The 13,519-nt window shown below is 33.7% G+C and overlaps 1 protein-coding gene across 9 annotated transcripts in view; it reads right to left on the bottom strand.

The window, feature by feature from the left end:
* The window catches only part of NAA35 (N-alpha-acetyltransferase 35, NatC auxiliary subunit), a 58,709-nt gene that overhangs the window by 19,973 nt on the left and 25,217 nt on the right, over positions 1 to 13,519 (bottom strand). For all 9 annotated transcript variants that reach the window (XM_081066777.1, XM_081066778.1, XM_081066776.1 and 6 more), the window contains 7 exons: positions 13,369 to 13,435; positions 13,247 to 13,290; positions 12,641 to 12,691; positions 11,905 to 11,988; positions 11,115 to 11,229; positions 6,041 to 6,219; positions 144 to 203 (listed from right to left, as the gene is read on the bottom strand). In XM_081066777.1, coding sequence (XP_080922903.1) covers positions 144 to 203; positions 6,041 to 6,219; positions 11,115 to 11,229; positions 11,905 to 11,988; positions 12,641 to 12,691; positions 13,247 to 13,290; positions 13,369 to 13,435 — 600 coding nt within the window. The remainder of the gene's footprint in view (positions 1 to 143; positions 204 to 6,040; positions 6,220 to 11,114; positions 11,230 to 11,904; positions 11,989 to 12,640; positions 12,692 to 13,246; positions 13,291 to 13,368; positions 13,436 to 13,519) is intronic.

Genomic DNA, 13,519 nt, shown 5'->3' with positions numbered 1-13,519 from the left:
TACTTCTATTAATAAAATATAATATTAACTGTGGAATATCCTTTAAAAGCATTTATCTTTTGTTCCCTCAATCAATAAAACAGTGTCAATAGACATATCATTTGATGTTTAAAGAAGTATTTTCATTACTTAGTGGAACTTACTTGTAACAGAGATCTTGAAAGAACACAAGGTGATTGTTCACTAAACTCACAGAAAAAATCCTAAGAGATACATAGAGAAAAAGTAATGTCATTAATAGATTAAATGAAAGCTGAGACCATCTGCATATAGAGAGTAATTTTTACTAGACCTTCTGGGAATAATATACTACCAGGATTAGAATATGACAAATAGCTGAAGGTCATTTCTACAGAAATTGTCTAATTGTATCAGTGGGATAATGGATAATTTTAGAGCCTAAATTTTTTTTTAAACAAACAGATCAATCATAGTATTGTGTGAATACCCATGTTAAATTTGTACAGCATGAAAATAATAGTATCAATAATAATTTAGTAACAAATATAAGAGGTTTACTTCCTACTTCACAGAAATACCAAGTAACCAGGACAATTTGATTCATATTACCAACTGTTCCTGACTCTAGGGAAAAACCAAAAGATAGCTCAGAAAACTATACACAGAAGGGAAAAAAAGATATGAAATACACTAAAACGTTAACATATGTAGATTGTAGGATAGCAGCTAGCATCTTCAGATTTTTTTGCATTTTCCAAATTTTATAATTAAGTAAAAAAAAATATATATATATGTATATATATATATATATATATAGATATATAGATATTTTTAAATTAAGGATAGGTATCTTAGCTTGGGGATACCTACAGCATTGCAATTGGCGGGCAGTGAGAATAACATATATAGACCCTATAGCTTCCTCTCCTGGAAAAGAGATGGTTTGTGGCCTAGGTGACTATCATCGTGGAATATATCCCTAGACAATTACAGGCAGCACTTTTTCCCACTGAGCCTTCTACTGTAGCCTAAGGATTCCCCTCAGTCTAGTATTCATCAGGGACTCAGAGCTGATATTGAAGATGAACCTCTCTGCCACCTAACTCCATCCAAGAAAGTCAGTATTACTGCTGGACTTGGACAAATCCTGGTCTTTTTATTATGTGACATCCCAAAAACGAGAGGGGTAAAAGTGAAAGGGGAAAGATGAGGAAGGGAGAATGGGAGTAGAAAGCAGTGGTGGGGACACAGAGTGAGGGGGATAGTGAGGAAGAAGGGGAGAAAAGATGTTTCTCCAGGGCTGTTAAAATATGCTCACTTAAATCTCACCTATTTTTCAAAAAGTTTTCTTTCTTTCCTTGAACTGTTATCCTTTCTGGTTATCATCTCATGACCCTTGACGTTTCATCATCATTTTGAATAGCCATGAACTGTGTTTTAAATCCTCTCCTTTTTTAAGAGACAAACCTTGTACTTCTCAGTTACATTTACTATCATTATGACCACTCATTCTAGCTCCTTTACTGGCTCTTCTTCCATCCCAAATTTCAAGTATGAATAGCCCTTATCAGTTTTTTTCTACACTTATTGCCCAGACTCGTGATCAATTTAAATGGGTACTTTACCAAAATCTACCAAGTTTCACTAGTCAATTAACTATCTTTTTTCACAATTAACTTTTACACCTTCCACACATTGCTTAAAGCAAATATTCTCCACCAGAGAGATGTCTTTCCATTCTACATTACAAAGAAAGTTAAAACTCATCTATCCAACAGGAAATTCCGCAACTTCAGTGTCTCAGCGTCTACCATCCCCACGTCTGTACCAGATCCTTTCCTTGCCTGATTTAACCATAGAAGTCCTCCACTTGTACGTGGGACTCCATTCCTCCCAGCTTTCTCAGGAACATTATACACTGTCAATTGTCCATCCTTTGCTCCCCTAGATATTAAAGTTTTCCCTTTCTACCAGATGGTTCCCATTTACATTTAAAGTCAAGTTTCTCCCATTTTTAAAAAGAAAAGAAGAAAAGACAGTCCCATGATCTCCCATTTCCTTCTCAACTGCTACCTTCTAAGCCAAACTTTCTAAAGGAATTGGCGACACCCACTGTCTCTGTTTACTCAACTCCCACTCATCTTCAACACAAGCCAGCTCCGTGGCTCTTTGTTCTAGTCACCATTATCCCCCATCACTAAATCCTATGGGTATTTGTTTGGACCTTATTTATCTCTTTCATTTGACTTCTCACAGTAGCATTTGACATGACTTCCTTCTTGAAAAACCTTTTAACTGACTTTCATGAGTTACTTCCTCTTTGGCTACTTCTCAATCTGTCCTGTAGGTTCAGTTTCGTACTAGACTGCCTTCCCTTCTTCATCTACTTTTTTCCTTGTAATTTTATGTATACAAATGCTTCAATTACTATCTATACTGTAATAATTCCAAAATTATAACTCTAGCACAGAGCTCTAAACTCTATCCACAAAGCCAGTATCTATTTAATATCTCTACTTAAATATTTCAAATATACCTCAAATTCTACTTCACTAAGACTCTCATTTGACTTGTATCAAAGGTCGCCTTTGACAGTTTCCCCATTTCAATGAACAGTGCCAAATTTACAACTAGATTTGCATGTTAGAAGCCTGGAAACCTTCTAGAGAGCTCTGTCATGCCCCATATTTAATTCATCACCAATATGCTATCATTTTCAGTTCACACATAGCTCTAACACATAATCTCCCTGCCATCCTTCTACTCCAAGTTACCATCTCCTCTCCCTTGGACTTTGATAATGATTTCTTCATTTGTTCCCTGTGTTTAATCTGGTCCCCTTCCAATCTTTTCACCATAAGGCAGCCACATCTATATAAATTCTTAATCAAGTTTTGCCACCACTCCACCCATACTAATCTTGGAAAAAACTCTAATGGTTTTCCTTTGCTCTGATAAAAACCCAAATCTTTAATGTAGCTTTCATGGACCTGCCTCACCAAATCCCCCTCCGCATCAAAGTATGCCCCACTCTGATACTTTTCTTTGCAGTTTCTCAAATGCATAATGGAGGAGCATTCAGCTTCCTTCATCTAAAACTGCCCCCCCTCCTCCATCCTAATGAATGTCTACCTAACCTTCAAATCTTAGCTTTACCTTTATTTCCTTAAGAAAGCCTTTTTTGATCATCTACGTCAGTTCCTTCATTATATGTTACATGTACTAGTTCCTTTCCCTCATATCACTTACTTTGGTTTGTAATTCTATAATCATTTTTATGATTACTTCATCAATTTCTGTCTCACACTACATTGTAAGCGCCATGACAAGAGGGATAAGCTTTTGCTCATCATTGTATATTTGCCATAGCACAGTGTCTGGCATAAAAAAAGCACTCAGAGGTGTTGGCTGAATTGATGAATGTACGTATACTCACTCTCAGTTTGTACTCCATTTCTCATTACTAGTACGCATGGCTAACAGAATATATTCTATGAAATCTACTATTTACCTCATCTAAACTAGGTATCTTCCTAATTACTCTATAGTAGTCAAACGTGTCATCTTCTGGATTCCTAATCTACAAGTTTCTCTTCACTAATTTCTCTACCCTTCCCCTTACTGTTATGGCTTTTTCCCTATATGCAAAGTACCAAAAACTTGGAAATGCAGAAAAATGCAAGGAACAAGCTATCATCTAGCATTCCACCATCTAGACATAGTCATAATTAATATTTTGGTATTTGTTTTTAAACCTTTTTAAAAACTAAATTTGGCTCTGTCTCTGACAATTTTTACTGTATGCAATATATATATGGATAATGTATTTTTAAACATAGCTTGACATTTATAAATACTTCCCCACGTCAATATTTTTCTATAACATACTCTTTTTTCTTTTTTTTTTAAATTAGTTTCAGGTGCACAAGACAAAGTAATACTTAAATGTTTATCATTTATCCCTCACACTGTGTGAACTCCCGTCCCCCATCTATAACATTCTCTTAATGGCTATTTGACACATACCATAGAAAAGATAATGTCACCATTGGGCATATAAACTGTTTCTAGTTTTTCAAGATTACAAAGTATGATGCAACAAATACCTTTTTATTGCCTCTTTGTACACATCTCAGATTATTTTCTTATGCTAATTCTCTAGAAGGGGAGTGGCTGGGTCAAAATATACATTTTTAAGACTTTGAAGAGACAGATACCAAAGTACAGGAGAATGACTGTTTCCCTTTATCAACATTACTGTACTTTTCAATCTAGTTGTTATAAACTGCATTTCTTTAATTTTTAGTAAGGTTAAGCACTTTTCATGTTTACTTCTTTTTAAACGTGTACTCATGTCCTTTCCCAATTTTTCATTTGGACGTTTTTCTTACTGGCATTGTCAGCATTCTCTATAATCTGGCACTTTACCCTAATAACAACAGGTTTCTTATACCAATCCACCAGACTATTTGGTCCCTTATCCACCTTAACTTGAATCTCTTCCTCCACTCTTGGCCTCTGCCACACTCTCCCACTCCTCTACATATTCCTCTGTCTCAAGTCTTCCAGGGATCCAGACTTTTCTCCCACTATGGTTTTTTCATGTCCAGTGTCAGCTGTCCAGGCTTGGCTCCCCCAGCTCCCCTCTCTTATGGTACGTCATTATGCATTAATATTCTGCCCAACTGTTACACTTTCTGATTCCAGTTCACAATGATCTTCTTTTCTAAAATCCTACAATTAATCTAGAGAACACAAGTATATGTCCATGTAACAATTAAGGATCAGAAAAGTAGATGCAGCAGAAGAGTAGAAAATCTCTATTCATTATACAAATACGCCAATTATCTAATCATCTAATTGATTCTAACTTAGTTAACCAAACCTTAGTTTGTTTAGCTGTACAATGACTTGCAAAATGAACTGACTTATGTCTGTGATCTTTTCTACCTTTAAGATTCTATGATTCTTATGACAGAATAAGGACAAACTACTAAAAAGAAAGCAAACACAAAAAGAAGTAATAAAGGCATAATCAGTGAAAGTTTCACAAGGAATGAGGACTTAAGCTGGGCTTCAATGACAAATTAGTGGAAGGGAAAATAAAGTTATTTATTACAAGACAGAGCATAAACAAAAGCACAAATCTTTATTGACCATCAACTATATCCCAGAGGCTGCTGCACAATTCTAGGAATATAACACTAGTTAATTTGTCATCTCAAGGAACACAGGTACGAAGCAACCTGGCACCAACAAGGAAGATTCACAGAGTCTATGACATGGGGCTAGGAATTATGTATCTCAGCATGTAGGGGGAATAATAGTCAAATCCATATATACACATAGTCATGCAAAATAGTCATGCAAAATATGTCTCAACATCAACTATTATTTTGTATATTTTCTACCTTCCTACTAATCTTATATGTCACTATAATTTTACCAATCAACAAAACTCCATCTCTGAATGTTTTAATGTTCCCAAAATAAACCTGTATTTTTTTCTATATTTTAACCCATAAAAAAGATTAATCCAAAATATGCCAACTTAAAAATGTTCATACTCTTTTAGTCAGCAACTTCACTGTAGGACTTCATCTTAAGGGGGAAGGATGCACCTAATATAACGATTTACCTACATAAATGTTCACCTTAGTACTGTTTATAAACAGTAAAACACTGAAAATGACCTAACTGCTATTCAATATGAATGGACTGAATAAAACAGTGATATATGCTTACAGTGGAATACCATGAAGCCATTAATATAGAAATACATGTATTTATTGACATGAAAAGAAATATGTCCATGATATAGAGATTAGTAATAAAGGAAAAGGTTACCATGATCCAATTTTTGTATAAAAATATATTTAAATGCATGCACACATATATGTATGTATACATGTGTGTGTATACACACACATGCATAATTACATAAAAGGTTTTGAAGACAGAATCCAGGGTTCAAACTTCCATTTGTAAAACTTGGGTGAATTATCTAACCTTCTCTAAACTTTAGTTTCTTAATCTCTAAAACGAATAATTATATTCCAGAATAGAGATTTGTACTTACCAGGATACAATGTAAATTTGTTAAATTGACCACCTCACAGACAGTTTTTATTCTATCTATTAATCTTGCAAAATAGTTGACCATTTCTTCCTTTTTAATTATTTTTGCATATCGAGGGAAGGTGGGTGGAAGTAGCCTCTGGTTAACAAGGGGCTCAAAACCCATCATAATTGGATGATCTAAAAAGAAAAAAAATGAGATTTTCAATGGTTCTCTGAATTTTAAACCTCAAATATTACTAAATGTAACAAGAAAAAGGTCAGTTTCAAAAGCATCTACAAATTCTAATCCAAATATTCTCTATATGGATTTTATAATTTATAATGAATATATCCATACACATTTTAAAATGATAAGCTAGTCTTTCTCAACTTGAAGTCTAAACTGAGGAATTATATCCCTGAAATGCAAACTGATTAAACATTTGGGTTCAAAATTCTCTTGCTGGACTACAAACAGGCTGTAAACCAAGAATAAAAAAAGAAAATAGTTTCAAATGTAATGAAAGAAAAAAATTAAAGCGGAGCAGGTCTCACTATTAAGAATTAAAAGTAAGACTGATACTTAACCAAATTATAATAATGCTCCTCAGACATACACCCTCTTCCTAAGGATCATGCAAATAAAGAAGTTCCCCAGGGTTCTGGCCTTTTTCCTCATCTCTGTACTGAAGTTCTCTCTAATTGAAGTTATTCTTACATAAATTCCAGTTTAGCTGATGACTTCTAGACCTAAATTCTCAGCCCACATTCTTTCTTCTCTGAGTACCAAGCCTATGATTTCTGACCACCTTGGTATACCCCATACCACCTCGAAAGGCATGCATCCAGAAATGACCTTAAATCTTTCCCAAACATTGCTTCTCTTTTTATATTCCCTTTCTCAGTAAAATGACCCAATGTCCTTACAACTGCTTAAGCCACATACTTCCCTGTCTCTTCTCACCTCCCCATCTGCTTTATTTAATCAGTCCCAAAGTCTTAAGTACCCCACTTCCTACCGTCTAACCAATCTGTCTCTCCTCTTCACTCTTACTACCACTGCAAAGCCTGGTTTCCCTGCACTGACTGTTCCCTCATTAAATTAATCCTAAATGTTGCTACCTCAATAGTTTTATAGAAATTACACCTAATTTCACTCCCCTAATCCTAAGATTTTGTTGATTCTGTTATATATAGTACAAATTCTTCATTGGGCACTTAAAGGTATTTTGCAATTTTCTCCCATTTCTATAGAAAAAAATTTTGTACTTCAATGAAAAACTATGCATTGTTAGATTGATCCTATGGGAGCTATTTTAAAAATCTTATATCAGTTATAAATAACTGAGAGGCATGCAATTCTGTCCTGTCTGGTAAAGATTCAACAGACTTCCTTCTCACTCTATAGAAAAAACAGTTTTGCCTCCACGAATCATTTATTTCAACATTCCTATACGCCATAAAAATTGGTGCATTTTAAAACTTTTCATGTCTGGTTATGTCATTGAACAAGTTTAACAAAATCCTTCACACACGTCATATATGTATAAGAGTCACAGTTTTGCCTTTTTCTGAAAATTATCTTTTAACAGTCCCTATTCCCTAAACCCTATAAGCTATAAGCAAACACAGTGCCTTGCAAATATGCTCTTTTATGCCTCTTTACTTGCACACAAACTATTCTCTCTACCTGTAAAATCCTCCCCTTTGTTCTTAACCTGGGAGACTTAATGGAGCTTGAATTCCCTCACCCTAGGTCCTCGCCTAGTACTCTGCATATACACTACTGCATTGTCTGTGTAGGATTACATCATTTGTTCTCTCTTGAATTCTTTTGAAAGCAGGAACTGGTTTGTCTCACACCTAAATGCCTGGCTTATAACAGGCACTGGATATGTTCGCTGAATAACAAGATATGCATGCTCAAAATAAAAGGAAAGACTGCCACCAGTATAATAAAACAATCTGATTTATAACATTTAATTTAGAATTAAGGCAAAGCAGTAGTGACAACATTGTAAGAAGCTTCTTTACTACACCAACATCAATACATTTGGGGCTAAATTGATAAATGAACAGATCCAGACACTTAAGTAGTACATTACCCTTATTTTTCCATAAAGCATTCTAATATACATCTGAAACTATTACCGAGGAATATTCTTTTATTCTTAATACACATATTTTTAGGCTTTAAACTATAAGGAGAATATACTATAAATAGATACCAACCACTAATGAAAATCTGTATTAATGGAAAGAAGTAAATATGAATGGGAAGTGAATAACAAATACAATATATTCTGTATTACATTTACTTTCATACAAACTAAAAAGTGCAATATAGAACAATATTAACTTCTAAAACTAATTCAGCTCTCCTGTATACTACTAAGTGTTGAGCAGTATTCCTGACCTCTACCCACCAGATGCCAGTAGCATTCCCCTAATTGTGAAAAACAAAACAGATTCAGACATTACCAAATGTCTCTGGGAGGTCACAGTTGACAAACACTGATCCAGACAAACATAATAAGCAAGTATAATTCAGCATGGATAAACTTAGGAAGTAACAGGAATATCTAACCCACAGAGAAATTAGAAGAAAGACTTCCTAGAAGTGAAGTCTAAGGGAAGACCTAAATGATGAGAAGTTAGTCAAAGGACAAACTATTAGTCAGGACAAAGTATTCCAAGCATATCGAAGGCCTAGAGGACAAATAATATGGCTCCTTTTCTTTTTCCTTAGGGACTGGCAATATTCCAAGTCATAACTTGTCCAAATTCAAAAAGTAAAAATAGATACATATAAACAGAGTGGGGACAAAGTCCCTACACATTAAGTTTGAAGTTATCTGTATGCATCTCTCCATTCTCCACATACATTTAAATTTTTCCTCTATATTTTTGTGGACATAGTCCTTGTTCATGGTTAAAGTGGTTCCTAGTAGCTATATTTAAACCTCATCTGTTGATGAAGCTCATGCATAAGGACTTTGTATCCATCCTATACAAGACATATAGAACTTGTCTGACTAGAAAAGTACTTAAGAACTGAGATACAGTAAGCAGTTATTCATGGTATAGAATAGAATTGAGCAGGAGAAGTACTAAAAGCCAGGCAAAAGTTTGTGTTTCGTTTCATGGCAACAGAAAATAAAAAGTTTTAAGAAGCTTTACCACACCCGATCCCCTTGCAGAATATATTGCCCTAACGTTTTCCCATTATACTACATATATCTCTACCCCACAATTTATCTCAGACTGTCTTATATAAAATAACCTCAAGAGCTCTTACTAAATGTGCCTAGAAAAGACAATAATTCCCATTACTTTCTACCTAGTATGTGCTGCGCTCAATGAAGTTTTCCTGAATTAAACTTGGATACAGATCAGACAAGGTACGATATTAAGAAGGCAAAATAAGTAATCTGAGATGAAAACTAATCTACATTATTGCTTTATTATCATTCTTCTTAGAATAGACATTATTGGGAAGACATTAACTTTTTTATTATAGAACTGTTTAGCTTTATGCTTAAAGGATAATTACAAAATTAAATTAAGCCAGCTAAAGATAGTAAACAGACAAATTTAAAACTTTACTTGCTTCCTCATAAGATTACATTTTTTTAAAAGTTTATTCAAGCCAACTTTATGCAAACCATCTTGCTGAAGCTTGCCTGTGAGCAGGCCATTAAAACCAGAGAAATAGTGGAAAATATATGCGCAGGCAATATATTTTGTTAGCACTAATTAGTCTGAAATATAGGGAAGCCACAAACGGACAACTAATGATCCTATAGCAATTATTATCCTCAGTTATAGACCAGAACAGTCCCTAGTACTTAGGATATGGCAAAGAGGAGTATTAAAATCCAGTCATATGGAAGACTCTCGTTTTGTATCATTAATACCTTCTTGATACATAACCCAACAAGTAATGAAGCAATGAATTACACAGTGGTATCCACAAAAGTATTCTTGCACTAGTATTTGAAGTATTGGAGAGTTGCAGATTATGTTACACTTCTCTGTAAACATGTACTAGATAGTGTGCTACGCATTAACAACCTTTCAACAGTTACAGAATGTTACCTAGATAGCCATCTCATCTACATATTTTCCCCTCCTGGGGAAAATGAAAAAGTCAATGAATTAATAAATTCAATATAATGATTAGGTACACAAAGATTATGATAATAGTAATTTCCTAAACTAAATTACCTTTGCACTGTTCTACTAACTGACGTTTGAGTAAGAAAAAAAATTCGTGGGAAGGTGAACCAACAACCACTGTCCCTAAGAAGAGGGGGTGGGATGGAAAAGGAAAGCAGTGTTAATCTAAAAACTGGCCTTCCTGGTCACAGGACCAACAACTGGGAAAAACTAATTTAAAGAATATAAATATCTTCCCATTTTAATAAGTTTTAGGGTAATCAAAATTGCTACACATTATCTAAAATGTTAACTCAGTTGCAAATTTTACAACAAAAGTACACTATTCCTTTTATTTTAAGGCATAGTTCATAAATCTACTGAGTGTCATAGATCTACTGAGTGTCAACAAAGGCACCAAGTACCATAGAGAGATACAAATGAAACAGTTCCATGGCCTAAATGCGTGAAAATTTCATGGAAAGACAAGTAGGTAAACAACTACAATATCATGTACTAAAAAATGTAACCGAGGTGTGTATGATTGCAATGAGGCCACAGAGGGAATCCTTAGGCCTGCCTGGTAGAGTCAGGGAAGTCTTTGTGATGGAGGTGATGGTCTCTCAAAGGAGTAAAGGGCAGGTTATTAAAAAAGAATGTAATGCTGACATCACAGCATGATCACCAGACTAGGTAAATATTTAGAGCCCAAAAAGTAAGATACAGGAGACGGCCATGTTCTGTAGTACTGTTTTGTTCTTAAAAAAGGTTAAAAGAAGAGAGCATAAATACCCCATGTAAGTCTACTGAGCAAAACATTCCAAGGTCCAGACAGACTGAATTAAATGAAATTTTAGAACAAACCAAACACTACACACTCGATGGGAAAAAATAGAGAAAAAAAAAAAAAGAGTAAGAGCAAAACAGATAATTACCTCCTTTAGTAGTATCATTCTGGGCCTGGATGCCATGATGTAAAGAATTATGAATGGCAGAAAGAAGATCTGATGCTTGAACCATCAATTTTTGAGCTTCTGCAACAGCACTGGTCTAGCAAACAAATCACCAAAAACATTCTTACATATTCTTTCACTGAAAGATATACATTAAATAGGAAAACCCTATAAACAATAATGAAATTAAATGTTTGTTGTAATGACATTGGTTTTCACAAACTATCCACTTAAAATACAGGATGCCCAGATCCTGTTAGGATAGAAATTATTTTTTACTCATACCTACATTTTATAGGAGCCATTAAAAAACAATAGGAAACATTTCTGGTTTATTCTGTTAATCTTTTATTGTTTCAAAAAAAGAGAGAGATGCAGCCAACTGGAAAATTTCAGCATTTTTACTATGTCATTCATCAAGGTAAAATACAAAAAAAAGAAGAAAAAGGAGTATTACCAACGTTAGATCAATGGTAAAGATTGGATCTTTACTCACCACTTACTATTCACAAATTAGTCTACTAATAATATAAAATATTATTTTTAAATCAACAACAGACATGCACATGTAATGGAGAAAATAAAACTCATGGGATTTTGAGAAAATCATTGGGACTACTCTGATGTAAACACACCAAACGCTGAATGTTGTGTATATGCAATTGGGCATTTCAATGGAAAGTCTCAGAACTACTTCAATAAAGCATTCCATTCCCCCTGCAACCAAAAAATAAACCCACTAAAATAGGCAGATTATAGTAAATGCCCTTACCTCTTTCTTAGTAAAGGCTATAAGCACTGTCAGTAATACTCGAGTAAATTTCACTCTGCTGAATACTGCTAAACACTGTTGGTGCTAAAAAATAAGAAAGAACTGGAAGTTAAAAGATGCAGTTTGTCAAAGGAATTTCATTTTTAAATATGGTATTTTAAATCCTAAATCTAAGTGTTAATAACTTACTACATTACAAACGTTTTCACTTATAGTCTTTTAAGTGCCTGAAAACAAGCTGCAGAAAACATAACAAAGCCTATTCTATTAAAATAAAAATACAAAGTAAATTTTCTATATAAACAGGACTGATTTTCCCCTAAGACAAAAGTTACACTATTATCTAAAAAACTGATTTAATTAGCATTTTTAAAAAAAGGATTAAAAAGGTACTTTAAATAGTCAAAAAAATTAGGATCTTAACAAAGGTTTGGCAAGTTTTGATACTTTATAAATTCTTGAGTTTTGCCAAGCTTTGATGTATCATCTGTAAAAGTCATTTTTTCTTCCTACCTCACAGGAATATTGAAGATTCAGCTTTGAAATCATGTATTTGAAAGAGCTGTTTTATCATTATATTAAAATAAATACAAGGAAAATACAATCCCTTGCAATGTCCAATTTTTAAAGAAATACCTTAAAAAGGGCTTCCATAAATTATTACGCAGTTCATAAAACTACAACATTAAGAGGTAGACTTCTCTGATATTATCTACCAGAAAATAAGTTCAATTACTTCTAGTTCAACTTCTGGATCTCTTTCTTCTCCTTGCCGACTTCGAGTACTCTAAAATTTTAAAAAAGGTGAATTAAAACAAACACAAACCTGTACAAGCATTAAATTATAAATATACAAAGTAAAGCACTAAATTAATTTTTGAATATATCTAAGAAGCTTTTTTAAGAAAAATACTTGAGAATGGGGGAAAAGCGGTATTTAGTATTTATTTTTCTATTACTACATACACAGAAAGTTCATTTTTATATAAGTTATAAAGATCACACATAAGAATAAGGTATTAAAAACAGCAAAAGCAAAATGGTGAAATAACATAATTAAAAGCACATGGAACACAGTACTTCTATTTTTAAAGAGATATATTCATTGAAATTCCTGATGCTTTCAAAACTAGCCCTGTTAGAAAAAAACAGTAACTTTTACAAAATCACATCATAAAAATAACATCACATAGTAAATACTGGTCTGTTTCTACACTAAAATGCAAAGCATCTTGTTAATACATCAGTACTAGATGGTTGGCTATGATAAAATTCCAGGGCAGTTAATCTGACATTTAAAAGAAAACAAAAATCCTATACAAAGAGAAAAATATATATATACCTTTACTCTTCTTTGCATGTCATCCTCCACATCTTTTAGCATGCCTAGAAAGAGACAATGAGGTTAAAAAGGAAACAAATCCAAACATTAAACTTGTGAATTATCTTTGTAAGTGGTTTTACCTGTAACTCGAAGATCTGTCACACTGTTAGCCATTTTAAATCCGTAAGTCATTGACTGAAAATCTTCCTATACAGAAAAGGAATAATTAGGCCCTTGAGTAGCAGCAAAACCTTTCATTATATTTCTCTTACAAACTCACTATTTGCTAAG

Source organism: Rhinolophus hipposideros (genome assembly GCF_964194185.1).
Source record: "Rhinolophus hipposideros genome assembly, chromosome: 11".
NCBI classification, from domain to species: domain Eukaryota; kingdom Metazoa; phylum Chordata; class Mammalia; order Chiroptera; family Rhinolophidae; genus Rhinolophus; species Rhinolophus hipposideros.
This window is presented reverse-complemented; position numbering and strand designations above follow the sequence as displayed.